Source organism: Arachis duranensis, chromosome 6 (genome assembly GCF_000817695.3).
Source record: "Arachis duranensis cultivar V14167 chromosome 6, aradu.V14167.gnm2.J7QH, whole genome shotgun sequence".
In the NCBI taxonomy this organism is placed as follows: Eukaryota; Viridiplantae; Streptophyta; class Magnoliopsida; order Fabales; family Fabaceae; genus Arachis; species Arachis duranensis.
Window position 1 is genome coordinate 18,498,141 of NC_029777.3, and position 20,159 is coordinate 18,518,299.

Below are 20,159 nucleotides of genomic sequence, written 5' to 3' on the forward strand. Positions count from 1 at the left end.
GCCTACTCGGGATACAATCAAATCCCGATGCATGAACCCGACCAGGAGAAAACATCATTCATCACACCAAAAGCCAACTATTGCTACGTGGTCATGCCATTCGGACTAAAGAATGCAGGAGCCACGTATCAAAGGCTGATGAACAAAGTGTTTTCCCCCCATCTAGGGAGCCTAATGGAGGTATACGTCGACGACATGTTAGTAAAAACTAAGCAAGAAGTCGACCTCTTAACCGACCTCTCACAAGTCTTCAACACTATAAGGGTGCACGGGATGAGATTAAATCCCGCAAAATGCGCCTTCGCAGTAGAAGCAGGGAAATTTCTAGGCTTCATGCTAACACAAAGAGGGATTGAGGCCAATCCCGACAAATGCCAAGCCATCCTAGAAATGAAAAGCCCGACTTGCTTGAGAGAGGTTCAACAGCTCAATGGCCGACTTGCAGCCCTCTCCAGATTTTTGACAGGATCAGCAATAAAATCCCTTCCACTATTTTCCTTATTAAAGAAGGGATGCCCATTCGAATGGACTCCGGAATGCGAGGAGGCGTTCCAAGAGTTCAAAAAATTCTTAAGCCAACCTCCTATATTAACTCGACCAATACCGGGGAAAGACCTCGTCCTATACCTATCCGTCGCAAACATGGGCGATAGAGCTCTCCGAGTTTGATCTGAGTTACGAAACTCGGACAGCAATTAAAGCCCAATGCCTCGCCGACTTCATTGCAGAATATGCAGGTGAACAAGAGGAAAAACCGACTACATGGGAACTCTATGTGGACGGGTCCTCCAACAAGACGGGGAGCGGCGCAGGCATAATATTGGTAGATGGGAAAGGAACCCAGATAGAGGTCTCCTTAAAATTTGAATTTCCAGCTTCAAACAATCAGGCAGAATATGAGGCCTTGATTGCCGGATTAAAATTAGCAGAAGAAGTCGGCGCCACAAAGGTGATGATCTGCAGCGACTCACAAGTGGTGACCTCCCAAATAAGTGGAGAGTATCAGGCAAAGGACCCCAATATGAAGAAATACTTGGAAAAAACCTTGGAATACCTCGGGCGCTTTGCGGAAACCGAGGTTAAGCACATAACTCGGGATCTAAATAGCAGAGCTGACGCCCTATCCAAGTTAGCAAGTACCAAACCCGGAGGGAACAACAGAAGCTTGATTCAAGAAACCCTCCAAGAGCCCTCGGTATCAAAAACAGAAGATGAACAAGAGGTACTTGAGGTAGTCGGCTTAAACCTCGGATGGATGAACCCCTTAGTCGAATACCTGAAATTCGACATCCTCCCCAAAGAGGAGAAAGAAGCTAAAAAGATCCGAAGGGAAGCACAACATTATACTTTGGTAAGAAATGTCCTTTACAGAAGAGGGATATCAACACCATTGCTGAAGTGCGTACCGACCTCAAGAACCGCCGAGGTGTTGGAGGAAGTACATAGTGGGATCTGCGGAAACCATCTCGGAGCAAGGTCGCTAGCTAGAAAAGTAATCCGAGCAGGATTCTACTGGCCGACCTTGCAGAAAGATGCAACAGACTTTGTGAAAAAATGCCAGCCATGTCAGATGCATGCAAATTTCCACGTGGCTCCACCAGAAGAGCTCATTATGGGATACCTTATTCCATCACCACAGATAATGGAACCCAATTCACCGACGCCACCTTCAGAAACCTGGTAGCCAGTATGAAAATCAAACATCAATTCACCTCGGTAGAGCACCCACAAGCCAATGGGCAAGCCGAGGCAGCTAACAAGGTCATACTGGCAGGTTTGAAGAAAAGATTACAGGAAGCAAAGGGAGCTTGGGCTGAAGAGCTCCCTCAAGTGCTGTGGGCTTATAGGACAACACCCCAATCCGCCACAGGAGAAACACCCTTCCGACTAGTATACGGCGTAGAAGCCATGATTCCTATAGAAATCAGTGAGCAAAGCCCAAGGGTAATTCTCCATGATGAGGTCGGAAATGTACAGGGGCACAAAGAGGAGCTCGATTTGCTCCCCGAAGTCCGAGAAGATGCCCAGATAAGAGAAGCGGCGTTAAAGCAAATGATGACTACCAGATACAACAAGAAAGTCATTCGAAGAGCATTTGTGCCAGATGACTTGGTCCTAATCAGAAACGACATCGGAGTCAACAAATCGGGAGATGGAAAGCTCGCCGCAAATTGGAAAGGGCCATACAAAATCAAGGAAGTGTTAGGGAAAGGTTATTATAAAGTAACCGACCTGGATGGCACTGAGCTACCGAGGTCGTGGCATGCTTGTAATATGAAAAGGTACTACAGTTAGAAGCGAACTCTACTCCCTGATGTACTCTTTTCCCAGCTTCATGATTTTTTCCCAAAAAGGGTTTTTTCTGGAGAGGGGTTTTTAACGAGGCATCATAGTAGAGGCTAAGGGAAACATACTGTCAAGACCCTTAGTAGCAAAAAAGTACCTTCCAAATTAATAAAGATCTTTTTACAATATCTCTCTTAATATCCTCCTTTATTTTTTATAAGTCTTTCTACGAAACGCGCCGACTTAAGCTCAACAAAACGTGAAAATCCCATGAACCGACCTAACATGGTCGTCAGGATGAAACGACGAGGTACAAGTCGGCGTAAAGAGGTTATATGAGTTGATCGTATTAAACTCGGGAACCATACGACTCCTAAGTCGAAAGGAAATCCGAGTAAGACAAACTCGAAAGAGCTCCGAGTAAAAGAAAACCGAGCTCTGAGTAGATGAAAAACGCATCACAAAAATAACCTAAGTCGCAAAAACTCACTAAAGAAAAGTTGAGTATAAAGGATAACAACAGAGATAGGAAAACCTGAAAAAAGCCTAAAGATCGCATACAAGCCTTTGCACGAAAAAGGCTCGAGAAAACAATGCAAGCTAACAAAAGGTTTTTTCCGAAAAGATCAAACATATCCAAAACAAAAAAGCATGCGCACACATAAGGTAACTTAAACCCTTATCCAAAAAAGGGCATTTATTTTGCTTAAAACCCTTATCCAAAAAAGGGCACGGATAGGAATATTTTGTTTACGGCCTTGAAAGACCAGAAGAAAATTGTTCACAACCACCAACAAATAAATAGGAGTTTAAAAAAAAAGGGGGGACCCACAGGCCGGGCCCCCATATAGCCATAAAATAGAAGTCATTTTTTTAGAGTTGAAGAGGAATCACCACCACCAGGAGAAGCGCCACCAGGACCGGGAGGAGGAGCCAAAGAGGAAGTCGGGGCGAGGGTTGAAGAACTTGGAGCATCTTTGGAATGAGGAGGAGACTCAATAATCCTCTGCCCCCGAGTCTTTAGGTCTGACTCGGAAACGACCTCGGGGGCAGGAGGATCAACAATAGCGCCATCGATAACTACCTTGTCAGGATGTAGTGGAGAAAGGTCCAAGTCGGGGGCTATGACCCTGACCTGCTCCAAGAAAATTCTCCAAGACTCCTCGGCGCCCTCGGCGATAGAGTCCTCCAACTCAGTATAAGCATTCCGAGAGTTCATCAAATCCTTCCTCACCTCCACCATATCTTTAAATAAGCTTTGATAACTCTCCTGGGCTGCCTTCCTCAGATTCGCCTCCATAGTGCATTGGGCTTGCAGCTGGCTCTCCTTCTCCCGGAGGTTATCTCTCTCCTTCCTCAATTTATCTCTCTCCTCCTTCAACTCCCTCTCATGTTTTTCAAACATAAGAAGCCTCTCCTCCAGCTCCTCAACCTTTGGGGAAGTCCCCAAGGAGCTGAGGGGAGTCTTCTCAAATATGTCCAAAAGTTTGCCACAAACTCCCGCCGCCCTAAAACTTTCCTCGGCCAGAGCGGTAAGGTGGTTCCGAACAGAAACATCATCCATATTTATAAGAGGATAGATGTTCTTTCGGACGAATGCAAGAGCATCCGCCTTAACCCCACCTTCCCAAGAAGGGCCAGACTCTGAAGTCTTGCGCTTCTTCTTCTCCGGCTCGGAAAGTAGTTGGGCAGAAGGGAGTGGTCGAGTCAAACTTGAGGAGGAAATAATAATAGGTTGAGAGGGAGTACCCACATTTTTAGGAGGAGGAGGAGGAGGAGGAGGAGGAGAGATGACCGCCTTGGCACCCCCGGACCGAGCCCGGGACTTCGCTTTAGCTTCCTGCACCCTTTGGTAAGACTCCTGAGCATTCTTCTTTGCCATATCTACAAAAGAAACAACCAAGTTACAAGTCGGTAAAACACAAGTCGGCGGAAACAACTCGGAAAAAAGAAATGCATGCGCTACCTATGCAAGATTGAACAAAAGTCGACGTCCCCTGAAGGATTTTCCTCGTATCTAAGTATGGGGCCCTCCCCCATGCTTCTCGGAAAAACCCCACAATGGCCGCCTCCACCTCGTCTAGGTCATCTAGACCAACCCAGGTCATCTGGACCAATCTTTTCGCAAGGGGAGGCCGGCAACCAGTAAAGGGGAAAGCGAGGGGAGGAATGCTCGTCCAGGAAAAAGGGGTGGTGACCCTCTACGGCTTGAACTTTGAAAAAGAAGTTTTTGAAGTCGTGGAAAGATTCGTCAAAAAGAGTGAAAATCCTCCGACCTTGAATGGCTCGGAAGGACACCCATTGCTGTTTGTTGTTTAGCCCATTAAAGGGCTTAGTCATATGAAAAAGATAAAAGAAAATTCTCAAGGAAGTCACATGAAGAAAAAATGAGGGGCCGCCTCATTAACTCTCCCAAAACAGACCCGGTCTTCAGGACCCGGGAGTATCAGTTCATATTTCGGCTCGTCCTCCTCTGAAGTACAGAGCCTGTGATGAGTGCGAATGTGAGTGATGAACTCAGCGTCGACCAACGGCTCCTCCCCAAGGACCGTAACGTCAACCCACTGAGAAAGAATGTCTACGGAGGCCATTTTTTATATATAAAGAAAAGTGGCAGAAACCTACAAAAGGGAAAAAAGAAAAAGAAAAATAAAAAAAACACGGCCCTTAAAGAAGAGAGATTCGAAACTATAACCTACAAGCCAACCTATCTACTCACAAAACAAAACATGCAAGCATAAGGCATGACATGGGAAAAGCAAAACTAACCTTTATCCGAAAATGAAGGTTGGAGAAGAACAGAAGTCTTCGAACGCAAGAACGCAGCACGAACAAGATAAGGAGAAGTTTGAAAGATTGCAGAAACGGAAAATAGAAAGAGAGGGAAAGTATTTATAAATACACCCAGGGGCATAATGGTAAAAACGGAGCAGTCATTAATGAGATTGCACCGTTACCAAAGCCCTCAACACTTCCCCAACGGACACGACGTTTGAGTTGACGTAACTGTCAGAAACAAAGGGTCGCGAAAATCACGTCGGTTTCTAAAACCCGTGTTTCTTCCAAGCAAGTCGACTACGAACCCGAGTTAAATACTTGAACCCAAACTTTAGAGAAAATTTGGGCTCAAGTAGGGGCACTGTTCATACCCTGGCCCAATGCAAAGGCCCAGGTCCAACTAAAAGGCCTAATCTAAAGGATTAGAGCCTTGCTAAGTGCCGACCTTCACATGAGAAGTCGGTGCCAACCACGACTTGGTAGGAAGAGGTCGGATGTGAGATTAGCTGGCAGATAAACACTCATTCAAATGAGTAACCGCCCCTAAAATCTCTCTAACCGCCTCATAAAGCCATATCTTAACCTCCCCAAGATAATAGGGACGGTTACCACCCTAAAGATACGGCACTACACCAACGGTGGTTATTGGCTCACCATTATAAATACACTGACACCCCTCAGGTATCTCTAAGTCCAATACTCTCTAAGACCTGCTTACACCCTTGCTAACTTAGGCATCGGAGTGTCTTTGCAAGTACCACCCCCCATTCACACGTGAGCACAAGTCGGACGGAACCTCCCGAGTTGCGGACCTACCCGGAGTTCTCCTCCATCACACACTTGGGCCGCCAAACGCCATCCGTCGTGTTAATCTCCGGTTACCTACCGTAACAATAATATTATTGTAAAAGTTAATAAATATTTGATGTAAAGGTACTTTTATAATAAATGGACTATAAATAAAAATTGTAATGAGCTTTTCAATGGCAATGGTCTAAAATAGTTAACTATTGACAGACTAAAGTAATTAATTAGAAAATAATTTACATATTAAAAAAAAGTTAAAAAAAGTATTTATGCAATGATAGAAATTCAAATATAATTAGTTGTTTTTATATAAAATTAATAATTAAAAAGCGTTAGATGAATAAATAAATTTAATTAAATTATTATTAAATAAGTTTTAAATACTAACTTTATATAATGATAAATTCACGTGAAATTTTCACCTTATGCAATAGCTAATATAAAACATTTGGCTGATTTATTTATACATGTAATATTTATAATAAATATTTGATATTCAATTTAATTTACTAATTAGATTTAATTTTAAATTTTTAATCGTCCATTACAAAATTAAATGCTATAAACAACAGCTAATCAAATTAAAATATATTATACTTTTTAATCACAAAAAAAAAATATATTATACTTTTAAATTATCTATCTAAATCTTAATATTTTCATTACTACATATACTTTTTCAAATATAATCTCGAGTAACGAAAGTGTTTCTTTGCCCGTTCTTTTCTGTTGTGTTCTGACTTGGTCTTAGCGTTAGTGTGTGTGTTTAAGGTGGTGACGAGCAGATCAGAATCAGGTCGGATCGAGAATGCACTTGAGCGAGAACGAAGGGATAGAGGGGAAGGTCTTCGTGGTGACCGGTGGGCTCGGATTCGTAGGGGCAGCTCTTTGCTTGGAGCTGATCCGAAGAGGTGCCGCGGAGGTGCGAGCCTTTGACCTCCGCCACTCATCTCCATTTACCCATGCTCTCGAGAAAAAGGGAGTGCGCTTCATCCAAGGTTACTCTAATTTTATATTCTTTTTGCATGCAATTTGGTTTCATTTCATTTCACCTTACAAAGCTGATTGTGAGTCTGTGGGTCTCTGCTAACAATAAAAGTATTAAATTAAAAGGGGATGTTGGGCGCAAAGAAGAGGTGGAAAGGGCCCTGCAGGGGGCGGAGTGTGTGTTCCACCTGGCGGCCTTCGGAATGTCGGGCAAAGAGATGCTCCAGCTCGGGCGCGTGGATGAGGTCAACATAAGCGGGACCTGCCACGTGCTCGACGCGTGCCTCGACCTCGGCATCACAAGGCTCGTCTATTGCAGCACTTACAATGTAGTCTTCGGTGGTCAACCCATCGTCAACGGAGATGAGACTCTGCCGTATTTCCCAATTGATCAGCATCTCGTCGATTCATACGGCCGCAGCAAATCCATCGCCGAACAGCTCGTTCTCAAGAATAATGCCCGCCCACTCAAGAATAACTCCGGTAAGCGTCTTTACACCTGCGCTGTTCGTCCTGCTGCAATCTACGGACCCGGCGAAGACAGGCACCTTCCTAGGATCGTATCCATGGCCAAGTTGGGTCTCCTTCTCTTCCGGATTGGCCACCACACTGTCAAAACAGATTGGGTTTATGTGGACAACCTTGTTCTTGCTCTCATCTTGGCAAGTATGGGGCTTTTGGATGACATCCCTGGGGAGGGAAAGGGAAAGCTCCCCAACGCGGCTGGCCAAGCATATTTCATATCTGACGGTACCTACTCATTTTCATATTTCTGACTTGCAGCCTTGAGAAAACGGCCTCGGCCTCAGCTGGTTTTCTTTGTTATTTTCAGGTTCTCCTGTCAATACTTTTGAATTCATCGAACCTCTCGTCAGGAGTTTGGACTACCAGTTCCCAATGAAGTGTTTGGCTGTCGATCGTGCTCTTGTTATTGGGAGGATTTGCTGGGCTGTTTATACAATATTATATCCATGGCTCAATCGGTGGTGGCTTCCTCAGCCATTCATCCTTCCCCCTGAAGTACACAAGGTCAGTCCTGAGGAGATTTACTTGGGCCACTATCAATATCATCATGTATTCCCAATTTATTCACATTCGTTCTTTCACAGGTTGGGGTCACCCATTATTTCTCTTATCTCAAAGCCAGAGAGGAGATCGGTTATGTCCCCATGGTGTCCTCTCGAGAGGGGATGGCTTCTACCATCGCATACTGGCAAGAGAGGAAAAGGATGACATTGGACGGGCCTACCATATACGTGTGGCTGTTTGCAGTCATTGGAATGATCTCTCTCGCCTCTGCTGCTTTCTTACCTGACATTGGAATTGTGGTCTTTCTTAGAGCTATATCGCTTTTTGTCTTTCGATCAATGTGGATGATAAGACTAATTTTCCTTTTAGCTACAGCTTTACATATCCTTGAAGCCATTTATGCTTGGCACCTCGCTAAAAGGGTCGATCCTTCTAATGCAAGAGGCTGGTTTTGGCAAACTTTTGCTCTTGGATTCTTTTCATTGCGTTTCCTCTTGAAAAGAGCAAGGAAGTAAAATGCACTCTCAAGCTTTTAGCAGATGACTGGATCATGCCGGGAATGACTCCTCTTCCCTGAAGATTTCTGCACAATAATTTGGAAAATGCGCACTATATTTTTGCTTTAACATGTTCTTTTATCTTTTGGAAAAGACTTATCTAGAGGAGAATGTTACGATGTACTCATTCTTAGATCAATAAGATGGCCCAGTGTATTCCCTCATAAGTAATAACTTTTACAACGCGAGTTCATAGAGACGTCCGTCCAGCACAACTTTGTCCCATTTTTTTTTTCTTTTTCGGTTATTGGTATTCAAAGGTTATCCCTGACAAAATTTAACTCCTATCATATATGATACCCATATCAATTAAGTATCATCTGCTGATTTTATGATGCTTGAGCTTGAGTTGCCCCTTTCTAGAATACTACTGCACGTGCTAGAGTACCATATCTTTTTTGTCTAATAAGTTTGGATTGGGATGAAAGGTGGATACAAGGCTAGTTTGTTTCTTTCATATTATCACTTGCTGCAGCCCGAGCATACGATCGCCTTGTTTTCGGCATTATAATTGAGTGGAAAGGGGAAAGTGGAAACAAATGATTGGGCCATTCTCATTCTATCAGCATAGTGCAGTAAATGACCAAGGTTCATCCGTCAATGTGTCGTGATTCAGACTTCATCACCGATAACCGACGTCAAGAGATTCCTCTGTATCCCAAAACTGAGGGTGCAAGACACTTGTAAAGCTCGACTAACAACTCTATAGATAACAGCAGATGAGACAACAAACTGACGTGTCGTTACCAGGACACGTGGAGCACAATCAAGACTATACCATGCTTTTGTATTTGTATTTTGACTATTTTCTATATTCTATTTCTATTTCTACTAATATATCTGTATATTTGATTCGATGCTTGATTAGAACCTGGGAACCACGAAAAAATCGTGACATCCATCGGACCACGGAAAATTCGTTACATCCTTGCTTACGCTCTTTCTTCATTCTTCCTTCTATCTATCTATCAACTAAAGTTGATTGGACAACAATAACCATTAAATTTCGTTTGTGGTAACTTTCTTTCATTGATTTGCAGTCTGCTTAAGACATTTGTTTCGTATTTGTAGTAATGCATGGATGCTAGCTTTGCTAATATTACCAACCAAGCTTGGCTTTGTTTTTCTTCTATTTATATGTTCCAGATGCTCATTTGGTCATTTTCCAAGATTGATCTATTGTCAAACAAACCTAAGTAAAAGATTGATTTCTTTTCTTGGGAGGAAAAAGATGAAGAGAAAACCTATGATATTGTGTGCTTTTGGCAAAAAATGGAACTACGGTTTGGGACAGCAACTTAAATGTTTGACAAAATCTTACTCTTAGATTCTAGATGAATCCAAATGGCAGATAGTAAAAGTTCGGTTTTTCATTAGACCAAACTATGATTTGGCAATCATAAGCTGAAGACAGGCATCGTTCATTGTGATTTGCTCATTGACAAGACTTGACATTATAGTGTCAAAACTTGGCTGCAGTCAGTAAGAAATAATCGTTGTATGGGACTGGTAGCTCGTGATAGTAATTGCAAATTATTCAAACTAGGAAGATGCCTTTCGAAATGGACTTATGCAGCGACTTGACTATAAAAATATTATATGCACCACTTTTATAGCACTTTATTTATATTTATCTCTCTTATTTCTTTTACTTTTAATATTAAAATTTCACGATTAAGTGAAGTAAAGTGCAGTGTGTGCATGTTGTTTCAGTTGATAATGGGAATCCTTCATCTGAATTGGGCATCATCAGGGTCGTCCATGGTTGTTTTTCACAAAGAGAGAGCGTCTGCATCTTGCAGACGAGTAAGGCATGGAGTCATCGTTGCTACGGGACCTGCCACAGAGGCTCCTCTCAAGGTCAACCAGCCATTGACAAAATATGATCTTATTAACTACTTTGCTTCTGGTTGCAAGCCTAAAGACGAGTGGAGGTCACCTAACTTCTTTTCCTCTTTTAGTTTACGCCATTTCTCACCACACCACATTATTTCTTTGAGCAAACACTGCCTTATTATCATGCGTCCATACTTCATTTAATACATTCAAAAAATCATGTAATGTGGTATTGCTTATTTCAAGACTGGATTTGTTCATCGACTGTATATTGCTTATTGTTTTATTCTCTTGTCCTGGTGTTCTTTACTTCTTTTCCATCTGAGCTGAGCTGCCGTATCTAATTGCCACTCAATAAAAAAAAACATTAACGGTCTTAGCGTGTTTCAAGGATTTTCCCTCTCGTTCAGAATATATTCCATTTCCATTTGCCAGATGTAATTCACCTACCTTTTATTGTATTTTTCTTGCAGAATAGGTACAGAGCATGAGAAATTTGGTTTTGAGTTTGAAACCCTGCGTCCAATTAAATACAAACAAATAGCAGCTTTACTCAATGGCATTGCTGCGAGGTTTGAATGGGAAAAAATAATGGAAGGTGACAATATCATAGGCCTCAAAAAGGCAAGCCCTTCCTCCTTCATAATTTTATTTATTTATAAAATTAATAATGCCTTTATAGGTAGAGTTCCTACTTGAATACTTATCTTTTTACCATTCTTGTTTGAAATCTGTTTCTTGATATCCATATGAAGTGAAGGGAATGCATGAGATTGATAAATAGAACATTCTTCCCCAGGGCAATCGAAGCATATCATTAGAGCCCGGTGGTCAATTTGAGCTTAGTGGTACTCCCTTTAAAACATTGCATCAGACTTGTGATGAGCTTAATTCACACCTCTATCAGGTCAGTACGAGAAGACTGCCTTTGGTTTGCGGTTTTGTTTTCATTTCCTCTGGTTCCTGTTTTTAATATTTTGCGAATGAAAAAAAAGAAGAGCAGAAAACACTAATAAAAACAGAAAAAATGAAAATGCAAACCAACCGTATCTTAAATTCTCTGGCATGGCATGAATCCACAAGGCAGTTTGATTATGTAGAGTGCAGCATCATCTTCATTTTTCCAGACCATCAGATTTAGAACATAATTGCATTTGATAAACTCCTCAGGTGAGTTTGAGATGGATCCATTTTGTCTTCTGTTTCATAGGCGAAAACTGTTGGAGAGGAAATGGGAATTGGATTTTTGGGATTAGGTTTCCAGCCTAAATGGAAACCGCAAGACATACCTAGAGTGCCTAAGGTAATATTTTTTTTTACCTATAGTCAAACATTGGAATCAAGAAGTGCAATTGAATCCAATTTGATCATCTAAAGTGAGGAAGTTGGTAAAGTGGTAAAGTGAAGGGTTAATCACCAATTCACCATTGATTGTGCAACTTTGATGAAATGTGTGCTCACTATCTTAACTTAAAGAATGATTAACTTCTCACTTTTTCACTTTTCCAACTTCCTTGCTTTAGATAATCTTGATCCAATTGAATCTATTTGCAGAGATTGCCAGAATTTGGACCACTATCCCTTAATGTTAATTTCAAACTCTCGTACATGATTGGGTGGTGAGACTACAAAGATTTTCTTTGTATTGCTACGTAGTATTTTCCTCGTGTTGTCTCAATGTGTTGCACCACTCTTTCTGTTAGTTTGACTTTCTTGTCAATCTTGTTTACTTTTTGATATTTGCTAATATAATTGGTCGTGCGGAAAGCTGATTATTTTTGGACTCTTGATGTTTGCTAGCATGATGTAGCGTTACGATAAACCAATACATTTCTTGGCTGCACTAGGAAACTTTCTTAGCGTTACGATAAACTAACATGATGTAGCATGATGTCTAATTTCTCCTATTTCAGCATTTCACTTGCACATTGACTTCTTCCAGGTACGGTATGACATTATGCAAAATTACTTCAACAATAATGGCTTACCTCAAGTTGAGGCATTGTTAATGACCTGCTCTGTTCAGGTGAGAGAAATTTTTAATATTTTATACTTTAATATTTTATACCTCAACCACTTAGCTGTGACCAAGGAATTGTCTGTGTGAGCTTGGCATAGGCAATGTATATTATATATTCCTTTCTAACTATGAGTTTAGGTTAACCTGGACTACAGTTCTGAAGCAGACATGATCAAGAAAATGCGTACTGGGCTTACGTTGCAGCCGGTGAGAATTCATTCTAGTATTGTTGAAAGTTCAAGATTCTTACAGTATCTAACAACTATTTTAACCAGCTAGCAGCAGCTATGTTTGCGAATTCGCCTTTCAGTGGAGGCATCCCAAGTGGTTACCTCAGCATAAGGAGGTCTATAAAATTGTCTGAATTATTAGTCACCTTAGCACCCAAATATTTGTTTTCAATTATTTTCTCACCTTTTTTTTTCTGGTGGCGGTGCAAACAGCTATAAGGTGAATCAAGTTGTATTCAGGTAGAGAATTATGTTTGTGATCACAGCGTTGCTAAACAGGATACTTTATTAGGATAAATCATTCAGTAAAACTTTAGAGTATTGATAATTGAACAATCGGAATTGTCTATAACGAATCTTGATTAATTTTTCGTTCTTCTGATAGGTTTGAGCAGTATGTTGATTATGCTCTAGATGTACCGATGATGTTTGTCTATCGGGAAAATAAGTACATTGACTGCGGTGGCATGTCATTCCGGGTTATCTCTTCTATTCTTATCTCTCAGAATCCGATATATCTAGCTTACGCTTGCAAGTTCCAGCCATACTATTCTTTAGTTCAACATTGTTTTAATTTTATGCATGTGTTGAAGTGATAGCAAGTTGGTAATTTGTACCGCATAGTAGCTGTACTTAGCTGATGGAATCTTGTGCAGGACTTCATGGCAGGTAAACTCCCTGCCATCCCAGGTAAGGTGCCAACATTAAGTGACTGGGAAAATCATCTGACGACCATATTTCCCGAGGTTGAGGCCAAGTATAACATCAAAGAAATTTGTATATCTACCTGCTGTTTACTAAGTTGGCCGAGTATTCAATTTTGTGTAGGTCAGGCTCAAGAGGTACATGGAAATGAGGGGCGCTGATGGGGGAACTTCAGACATGCTGTGTGCTCTGCCAGCATTTTGGGTAATTGATCTATTCGCCTGCATGTTTTTCCTTCACATTGTGAACTTAAAAGTAAAAGTATATATTAATAGTCTGCAGGCAAGAATAAGCAATCCCATATCATTGTTGTCATCTTTCCTATGTCAGGTAGGTCTGCTACATGACGAGGTTTTCCTACATAATGCTCTAGATATGATTGTTCATTGGACCCCCGAGGAGAGACAGAATTTAAGGAACATGGTATTGACTAGTGAATCAAAGCCAAACATTTATGCGGGAAGAATTAAATTCCAGTGAATATAGTGTGGTCGTTGGTCTAGGCCCTCTTCTGTGGACTAAAATTGTGTGATTTGTACGTCTAGGTTCCTATGACTGGTTTAAGGACTCCATTTCAAGGTAGATTACTGCGGCATGTGGCTGAAGATGTGTTGCAGTGGGCGAAGGTGTCTTTGATGCTGATAAATGATAGCCAATTGTTTTGCCGATTTTATTATCTTGGGTGTCTAGAACTACGTCAGACTTCTATTTATATTGTTTTGCAGGATGGCTTGGACAGGAGAGGCCTAAACGAATCCAGTTTTTTGGATCCATTAAAAGACGTCGTTGGAACAGGTATATAAGCTGATAGCTTTAACGTTATTCGTTCATCCTGCTTTGAGCACTAGAATGTCATTAAGGTGAAAACAACATTGTTCAGTTGTAAGTAATTTAACCTTGGAAAAATGTGGTGCTGTTCTCAACTTTATGACCATCTTCACACTAACATCGCAGGTTTGACGCCAGCTGATAGGCTTCTGGATATGTTTCATAACACGTGGGGAAACAGCGTAGATCCTGTCTTCAGAGAGCGCTGCTACTAAGCTGCGTATAACCCTTGCAATCCTCATAGAGAGGAGAAACAACAGTTGTACTAGGTTTGACCATGTAAAGTTCCTCCTTTTAATCAACCACACTATAATATAAGATTTTGGAAGGCCCACTAATCAGGGTTTTACTTGTAATAATAGTCTCGACTAGACAATTTGTTTAACGCGTGATTGACACCTCATAACCTCATTTGATCAAATCAATGCATAAACATTAGTTATTAAATTATTTATTTTTATAGAACACATATTAAAAATAAATTAAATTTTATAATTAAATATATATTAATAATAATTTATATATTTATACATAGTACATAATAATTAATTTTTATATATACATAATATTTTTATAATTAATGACCATGCAGTTTTTCTAAAAGAAGAAATACTGCATTAAAAAACAGTTATAAAATAACATTTCAAATTAGAATAGTTATTACTTGCTATTTATTTTATATATGTTGTTTATTTTAATTTTTGAGATGAGAATTTGTTTTTATTTTATTTTATGAGAAATTATTTTTATATCATCTATTTATATTTTTCTATTTTTTAATTCAATGGATAAGAAATTTCACGGGTAAGAAGTTTTATTCTATATAAGACTGATTTCTTATGTTTAAAAAAATAAATGTCTCTTTTAGTTATGATAAGAGTTAAGTATCGTACACACAAAAAATACTTGCATACTAAACTCTCTTATCTATATTTTTTCCTAGTATAAACAAATTAGGTGTACAAAACAATTCTATATTTCTATTGATTCTCAATAACAACATAAAATGAAAATTGGTAGAATTAGTTGATTCTAAATAATATTTAACCAAATAATAATAATAAATGTTTTGGATCATGATTAAGGGTGGCAACACTATTTGAATTTGTGGGTACTCATCCTACCTTATATATTATTTTAATAATGTTATGCATGTAATGATGGTTATATAAATTTTAAAATTTAATTTTATTTTTTGGGTTTTAATAATTATAAGAGTCGGTAGGGACGAGTTAGGTTTTAACTTTTTACTACCCGCGAGTAGAAATGGGATGGATTCGATGCAGGTTATTGTAAGGTAGGACAGGGTCAAAAAGGACAAAAATCTGTCCCTATCTACCTCATTACCATCCCTAACCATGACTTTCAGTCTTTTGTCATGATCAATTAAACTGGCCCAACGATAAGATCCCATAGCTAGTAGGTCTTCTAAATCTAAGAAGGATAAGATTTGGTCTGGTATCTTCCTTAATTCTGTAATTAACTTTCTTAAAATTTTAGTAGAAAGAAAATTTTCAAAATTTTTTAAATTAAAAAATCTTTTATATATTCTCATAACCACTACAAAGAGAGAGTATGGAGCTCTTCTAAAGGTATGTACACAACCCAAATTTCACCTCACCTCTTTGAATATTTTTAGATTTGGCCGTTGAAATGTTATTGCAGGTACCACTCTCGTCATCTTCTGTTCAGCATTGCATGTTGGAGTTGCCAGTCCCATTCTCCCACTCACCTCACTCAGGTCAGCAAATGAACATTGATGCCGTTTGTGGGGACTGATACTTTAACGTAGGATAAATATCAAATCCCTCCTCTCTCCGAATAAAGTCGAAAGAGGGAAAGCCATGTTCCACAGTCGAACCCCAGGGTTGTCAACAATGTGCAGATCCCCAATGTCGTGCATATCGAGGGAAGCCCCAACAATATCAGAAAGGAAAAAGAAGACAAGAGCTCAACCACGCATGGGATCCCTAAGTGCTTGCAGATCAAATCAAATCACCGGAGTGCCTCCCAACTATTGGGATAGAGCTGTGACGGGGTACTGAGCATTGGCTCTGTTAGTCGAAAAATATTATTCGACTAAATTTTGGTCAAAAGGAATTCGAATTACAAAACCAAATAGTTGTTCGAAATAGCGAATCGAATGGTTACTCAAGTGAAGAAGTTAAGGGCTTTCACCACGTGAGAAATTAATAGGTAACGTTTCATTGGTAAAAGAGTGAGAACGGTTACCAGGGAGTGCACATTCAAGATAGCATTGCATGATTAATAATCGGTTACAAAAGTAGTTTATAAATAGTAGAAAATTTTAGGGAATAAGGGTTGGAACTTTGCTTTAGAAATTACTCACGCACTCTCACATCCTAGAGACTTTCTGAATTTGCCTCGAGTCAATTATCTGTAGGGTTTCTTTCACAGGTCTTTATTTTCCATTTACATTTTCTGTAAACTTTATCTTTCAGTAAAATTTATCTTTCAAGCATTCTTTAATTTCCATGTCCAATTTATATTTCAGTACCTTTAAGTTTCATGTCAAAACCCTTTGACCCAGTCGAAGGCACTTTACTGCTTTCTTTAAATTTCAATGCAATCTTTCTGATTTCAGTTAATTTACTTTTCGAAAACTTCATTTTTTTTCTCATTTCTTTTGTTCTTTACAAATTTCGATTTATATTTCATTTCGATACCCGTCTAATCGAAGACACTTTGATGCACTTATAGAAAACTGGTACCTGCAAAAGAGGAGTTGGTTTCGCTCCTAGACCATTAGAATCGAACCACCATCGATTTACTAAAAATCGATAAAACAAATTGGCACGCTCAGTGGAACAGTTCTAAAATTGAAGTGTGTCAAAAAAAATTTATATCATTCGGTGTTTGCGATTGAGAAGTGGGAAAATCATTCACATGGCTAATAAAGTGTCAAATGTGAATGGTGGTTCATCCACCAATAATAGCATACCAGTAATTGTGCAACAAGTGGATGTGACTTCACGTTCAGAAGGTGCAATTGGAAGTGAAAGCATAGTAGTTACCACTGTGCAAACTGGAAATGTTGGACGTAACATTTGTCCACGTGGTAATTTACCACCTCCTCCAATAACTACCGATTGGCCTCCTTATGGCTGGTGCGGAATTTACAATCCACAATCTAACCGACAAGTGCACCGGGTCGTACCAAGTAATACCTCAGGTGAGTGAGGGTCGATCCCACGAGGATTGATGGACTAAGCAACAAAGGTTGATTAATTTACTTAGTTAGACAAGCAGAAAATGGTGTTTAAGAGTCCAAAAGCATTAAACAATAAATTCAGTAAATTAGAAGGCAAGCAGTAAACGAGTTGTGAATAATATATGGAGAAACAGTTAAGACTTTAGAGTTATCTATTTTCCAGATTGACTTTTCTTACTAACTATTTTAATCATGCAAGATTCAATTTACGGCAAACTATATATGATTAAGCCCTAATTCCTTAGACCTTCTCAGTCTACTCTAACTTTCATCAACCGCCAATTCCTTGGTCACTTAATTCCAATTAGAGGATGAAGTTCAATTCTAGTTTATATGCCACAAAAATCCTAATTACCCAAATATAAGAGGATTATATGTCACGTATCCCGTTAAGTCCAGATAATTAGAAATTTAGGAGAATATGTTTTCAAGCTGTTATTCAAGTAAAGAGCTTTTCCAAGTTAGACAAAAACTCAATTAGAAAGAGGGTCATACTTTCGTTACACCCAAATTCATAAGATAAAGAACAAAAACAATTCTTGAAATATAAATCAGTACATGAATTAAAATAGAAAAATAATAGTATCAATCCATACAATAGACAGAGCTCCTAACCTTAACAGTGGAGGTTTAGTTGCTCATGGTTCAGAGAGAAAATAAGGATTCTGGTAAACTGTAAAGTGCGGAATGAGGTAAGAGAAGAGAGCCCGAAGGGCTGATTCTTTTCCCTTTTATATCTAATCCTAATTAATGTAAAATATATTTTCTAAAAACTAAATAATATCTTTTCCTAATTATAAAAATAGTAAAAGTTTAATCAAAAAATAATTTAAATTCTGCGTGTAGCCTTTGTTGGAGTGAATGGGGACCACTGGAGATGTTGAGGTCCACGCTGAACTTGGCTTTTTCCAAGTTCAGCGTGGATGATACAGTGGAGTCTTGTGCACATAGGTTTGAATCCACGCTGAACTTGGCTTTTCCCAAGTTCAACGTGGGATGTAAAGCGTGGTCTCCCCTGGAAGCTTTCAAGTTCACGCTGAACTTGGCAGGGGCCAAGTTCAACGTGGAGTGGGCAGAGTTTTCTGGAGAAGAAGTGTGCACTATTATATATCGTTGGAAAGCCCTGGAAGTTAGCTTTCTAATGCCGCTGAAATCACGTTAATTAAACCTCTATAGCTCAAGTTATTCCATTTTGAGTGCAAGGAGGTCAGGATTAACAACATCATTCGCTTTCTCCCTTTTCTGCTACAAAATTTCGTCAAATCCATCCGAATGCTACCTAAAATAAACAAAATTGTACACGACTCAAAGTAGCATCCATAGTGGCTAAAAGATAATTAATTCTTGATTAAACTCAACAAATTGAATGCAAATTCACTAGGAAAAGGTAGGAAAGATGCTCACACATCACAACACCAAACTTGAATTGTTGCTTGTCCTCAAGCAACCAAAATTAGTACATGATTAAGATGTGAATTTGGATGAGAGGTGAGAGTTCAGTTATGCTCATGTCTCTTCTTAACGTGTGGTTTATCTATTGTAATTCTGAACAGTTTTGGCATCTCACTCTCCTTTGAATAAGAGGAATGCCAATGTCATTCGGAATTAGAATCCGGATCATATTATGAATTCTCTGCTCTTTGTACTCTAGTTTAATCCTTGAACATAGCATACATCCTTTACTTCTCAATGAATTGGTGCTTTGCACCTTGAGTCTAGCCGCGACTTTAAATGTTTTGTCTCAAGCTTCACTTGACACAAAAACACCACAAGCACTTAGCTAGGGAACTCTCTTTAAGTTCTGATTTTTCTTTCAGTTACTCACAGACAGTGGTGCTCAAAGCCTTGGGCATACTCTGCTAAATGTATTTGGCATCGACTCTAAATATTCTATCTCAAGGATTACTTGACACAAGAACACCACAAGCATATGACTAAGGAAACAACTCTTTGAGCTTTTAATCATGTTTGACCTCCTTAGTCATTGATACTCAGAGCCTTGGACCTTGCTTTTATTTTTCTTTTGCTGTTTCTTTTGCTTCAAGGATTAAGCTTTCACTAATTTCAGAGAAGTCATAATAGTTCTCTAAATTCTTGTTCCTTATACATCAACATCCTTTGATTCAAATTCAAATATGCACTGTTCATGTCATTCATTCACAATCACAAATAATACCACCACATTTAAGTAAATAAGACTATTCTATAATATAAACTCAATTTCTCATGCAATACATCACTTCTTTTCTTTTCTTCTTGATTTCAAGCTCAGTGAGTAATACATGAGACACTCCCTTTTTTTTGGCATATAACTCAAATAACAAGATGAACAGTAAATAAAACTAGACCCTAGGAATTGAAATAGTAGTTGATCATGCAATAACAAAATAAACAGAAAACAGGAGCCCAATCATATAAATAGCAAAATAACATAGAGAATGAAAAAGGAACTGAGCCACCTCAATCTCTCTGATAGGGATCCCTCTCATTAGGCTAAGCTCCATAAGGTCCTCTCAGACGGCTATAATTCTGCCTCAGCTACTGAATCTCCTGCCGCTGAGAGTGCTGATCAACTCTCATTTCATTCAGGGTCGTACAGAGATGCTCCCATCGACTGTCCTGTGTGGCCCTCATCTCATTAACAGACGCCGTGTACTCCTGCCAGCGACTGTCATTAGCGACCCTCATTTGCTCCATGGAGGCTGCAAGCTGCTGCAAAAAATCTTGCGGTGGCTGATCTTGTCCCTGAGGCAGCTCTTCTTCATCTCCTTCCTCAGCCTGTTCTCTGGGGTGCCTTCGATGTTCCCTTGTCTGTTCGAGCTGTTTCTTTGTGATGGGCTTTTCGGTTGGGATAGGAAAGTCAT

At 39.6% G+C, this 20,159-nt stretch overlaps 1 protein-coding gene and 1 pseudogene across 1 annotated transcript; both read left to right on the forward strand.

Annotated features, from left to right (window-relative positions):
• Window positions 1-6,560: 6,560 nt before the first annotated feature.
• LOC107493313 (uncharacterized) lies at window positions 6,561-8,611 on the forward strand. Its single transcript, XM_016114414.3, has 4 exons — window positions 6,561-6,869; window positions 6,985-7,608; window positions 7,691-7,887; window positions 7,968-8,611. Exons 1-4 carry the CDS (start codon window positions 6,680-6,682, stop codon window positions 8,400-8,402), a joined length of 1,446 nt encoding a protein of 481 aa, XP_015969900.1. The 5' UTR covers window positions 6,561-6,679; the 3' UTR covers window positions 8,403-8,611.
• Window positions 8,612-9,389: 778 nt separating this feature from the next.
• LOC107493314 (glutamate--cysteine ligase, chloroplastic-like) lies at window positions 9,390-14,485 on the forward strand (annotated as a pseudogene).
• The last annotated feature ends 5,674 nt before the right edge of the window (window positions 14,486-20,159 follow it).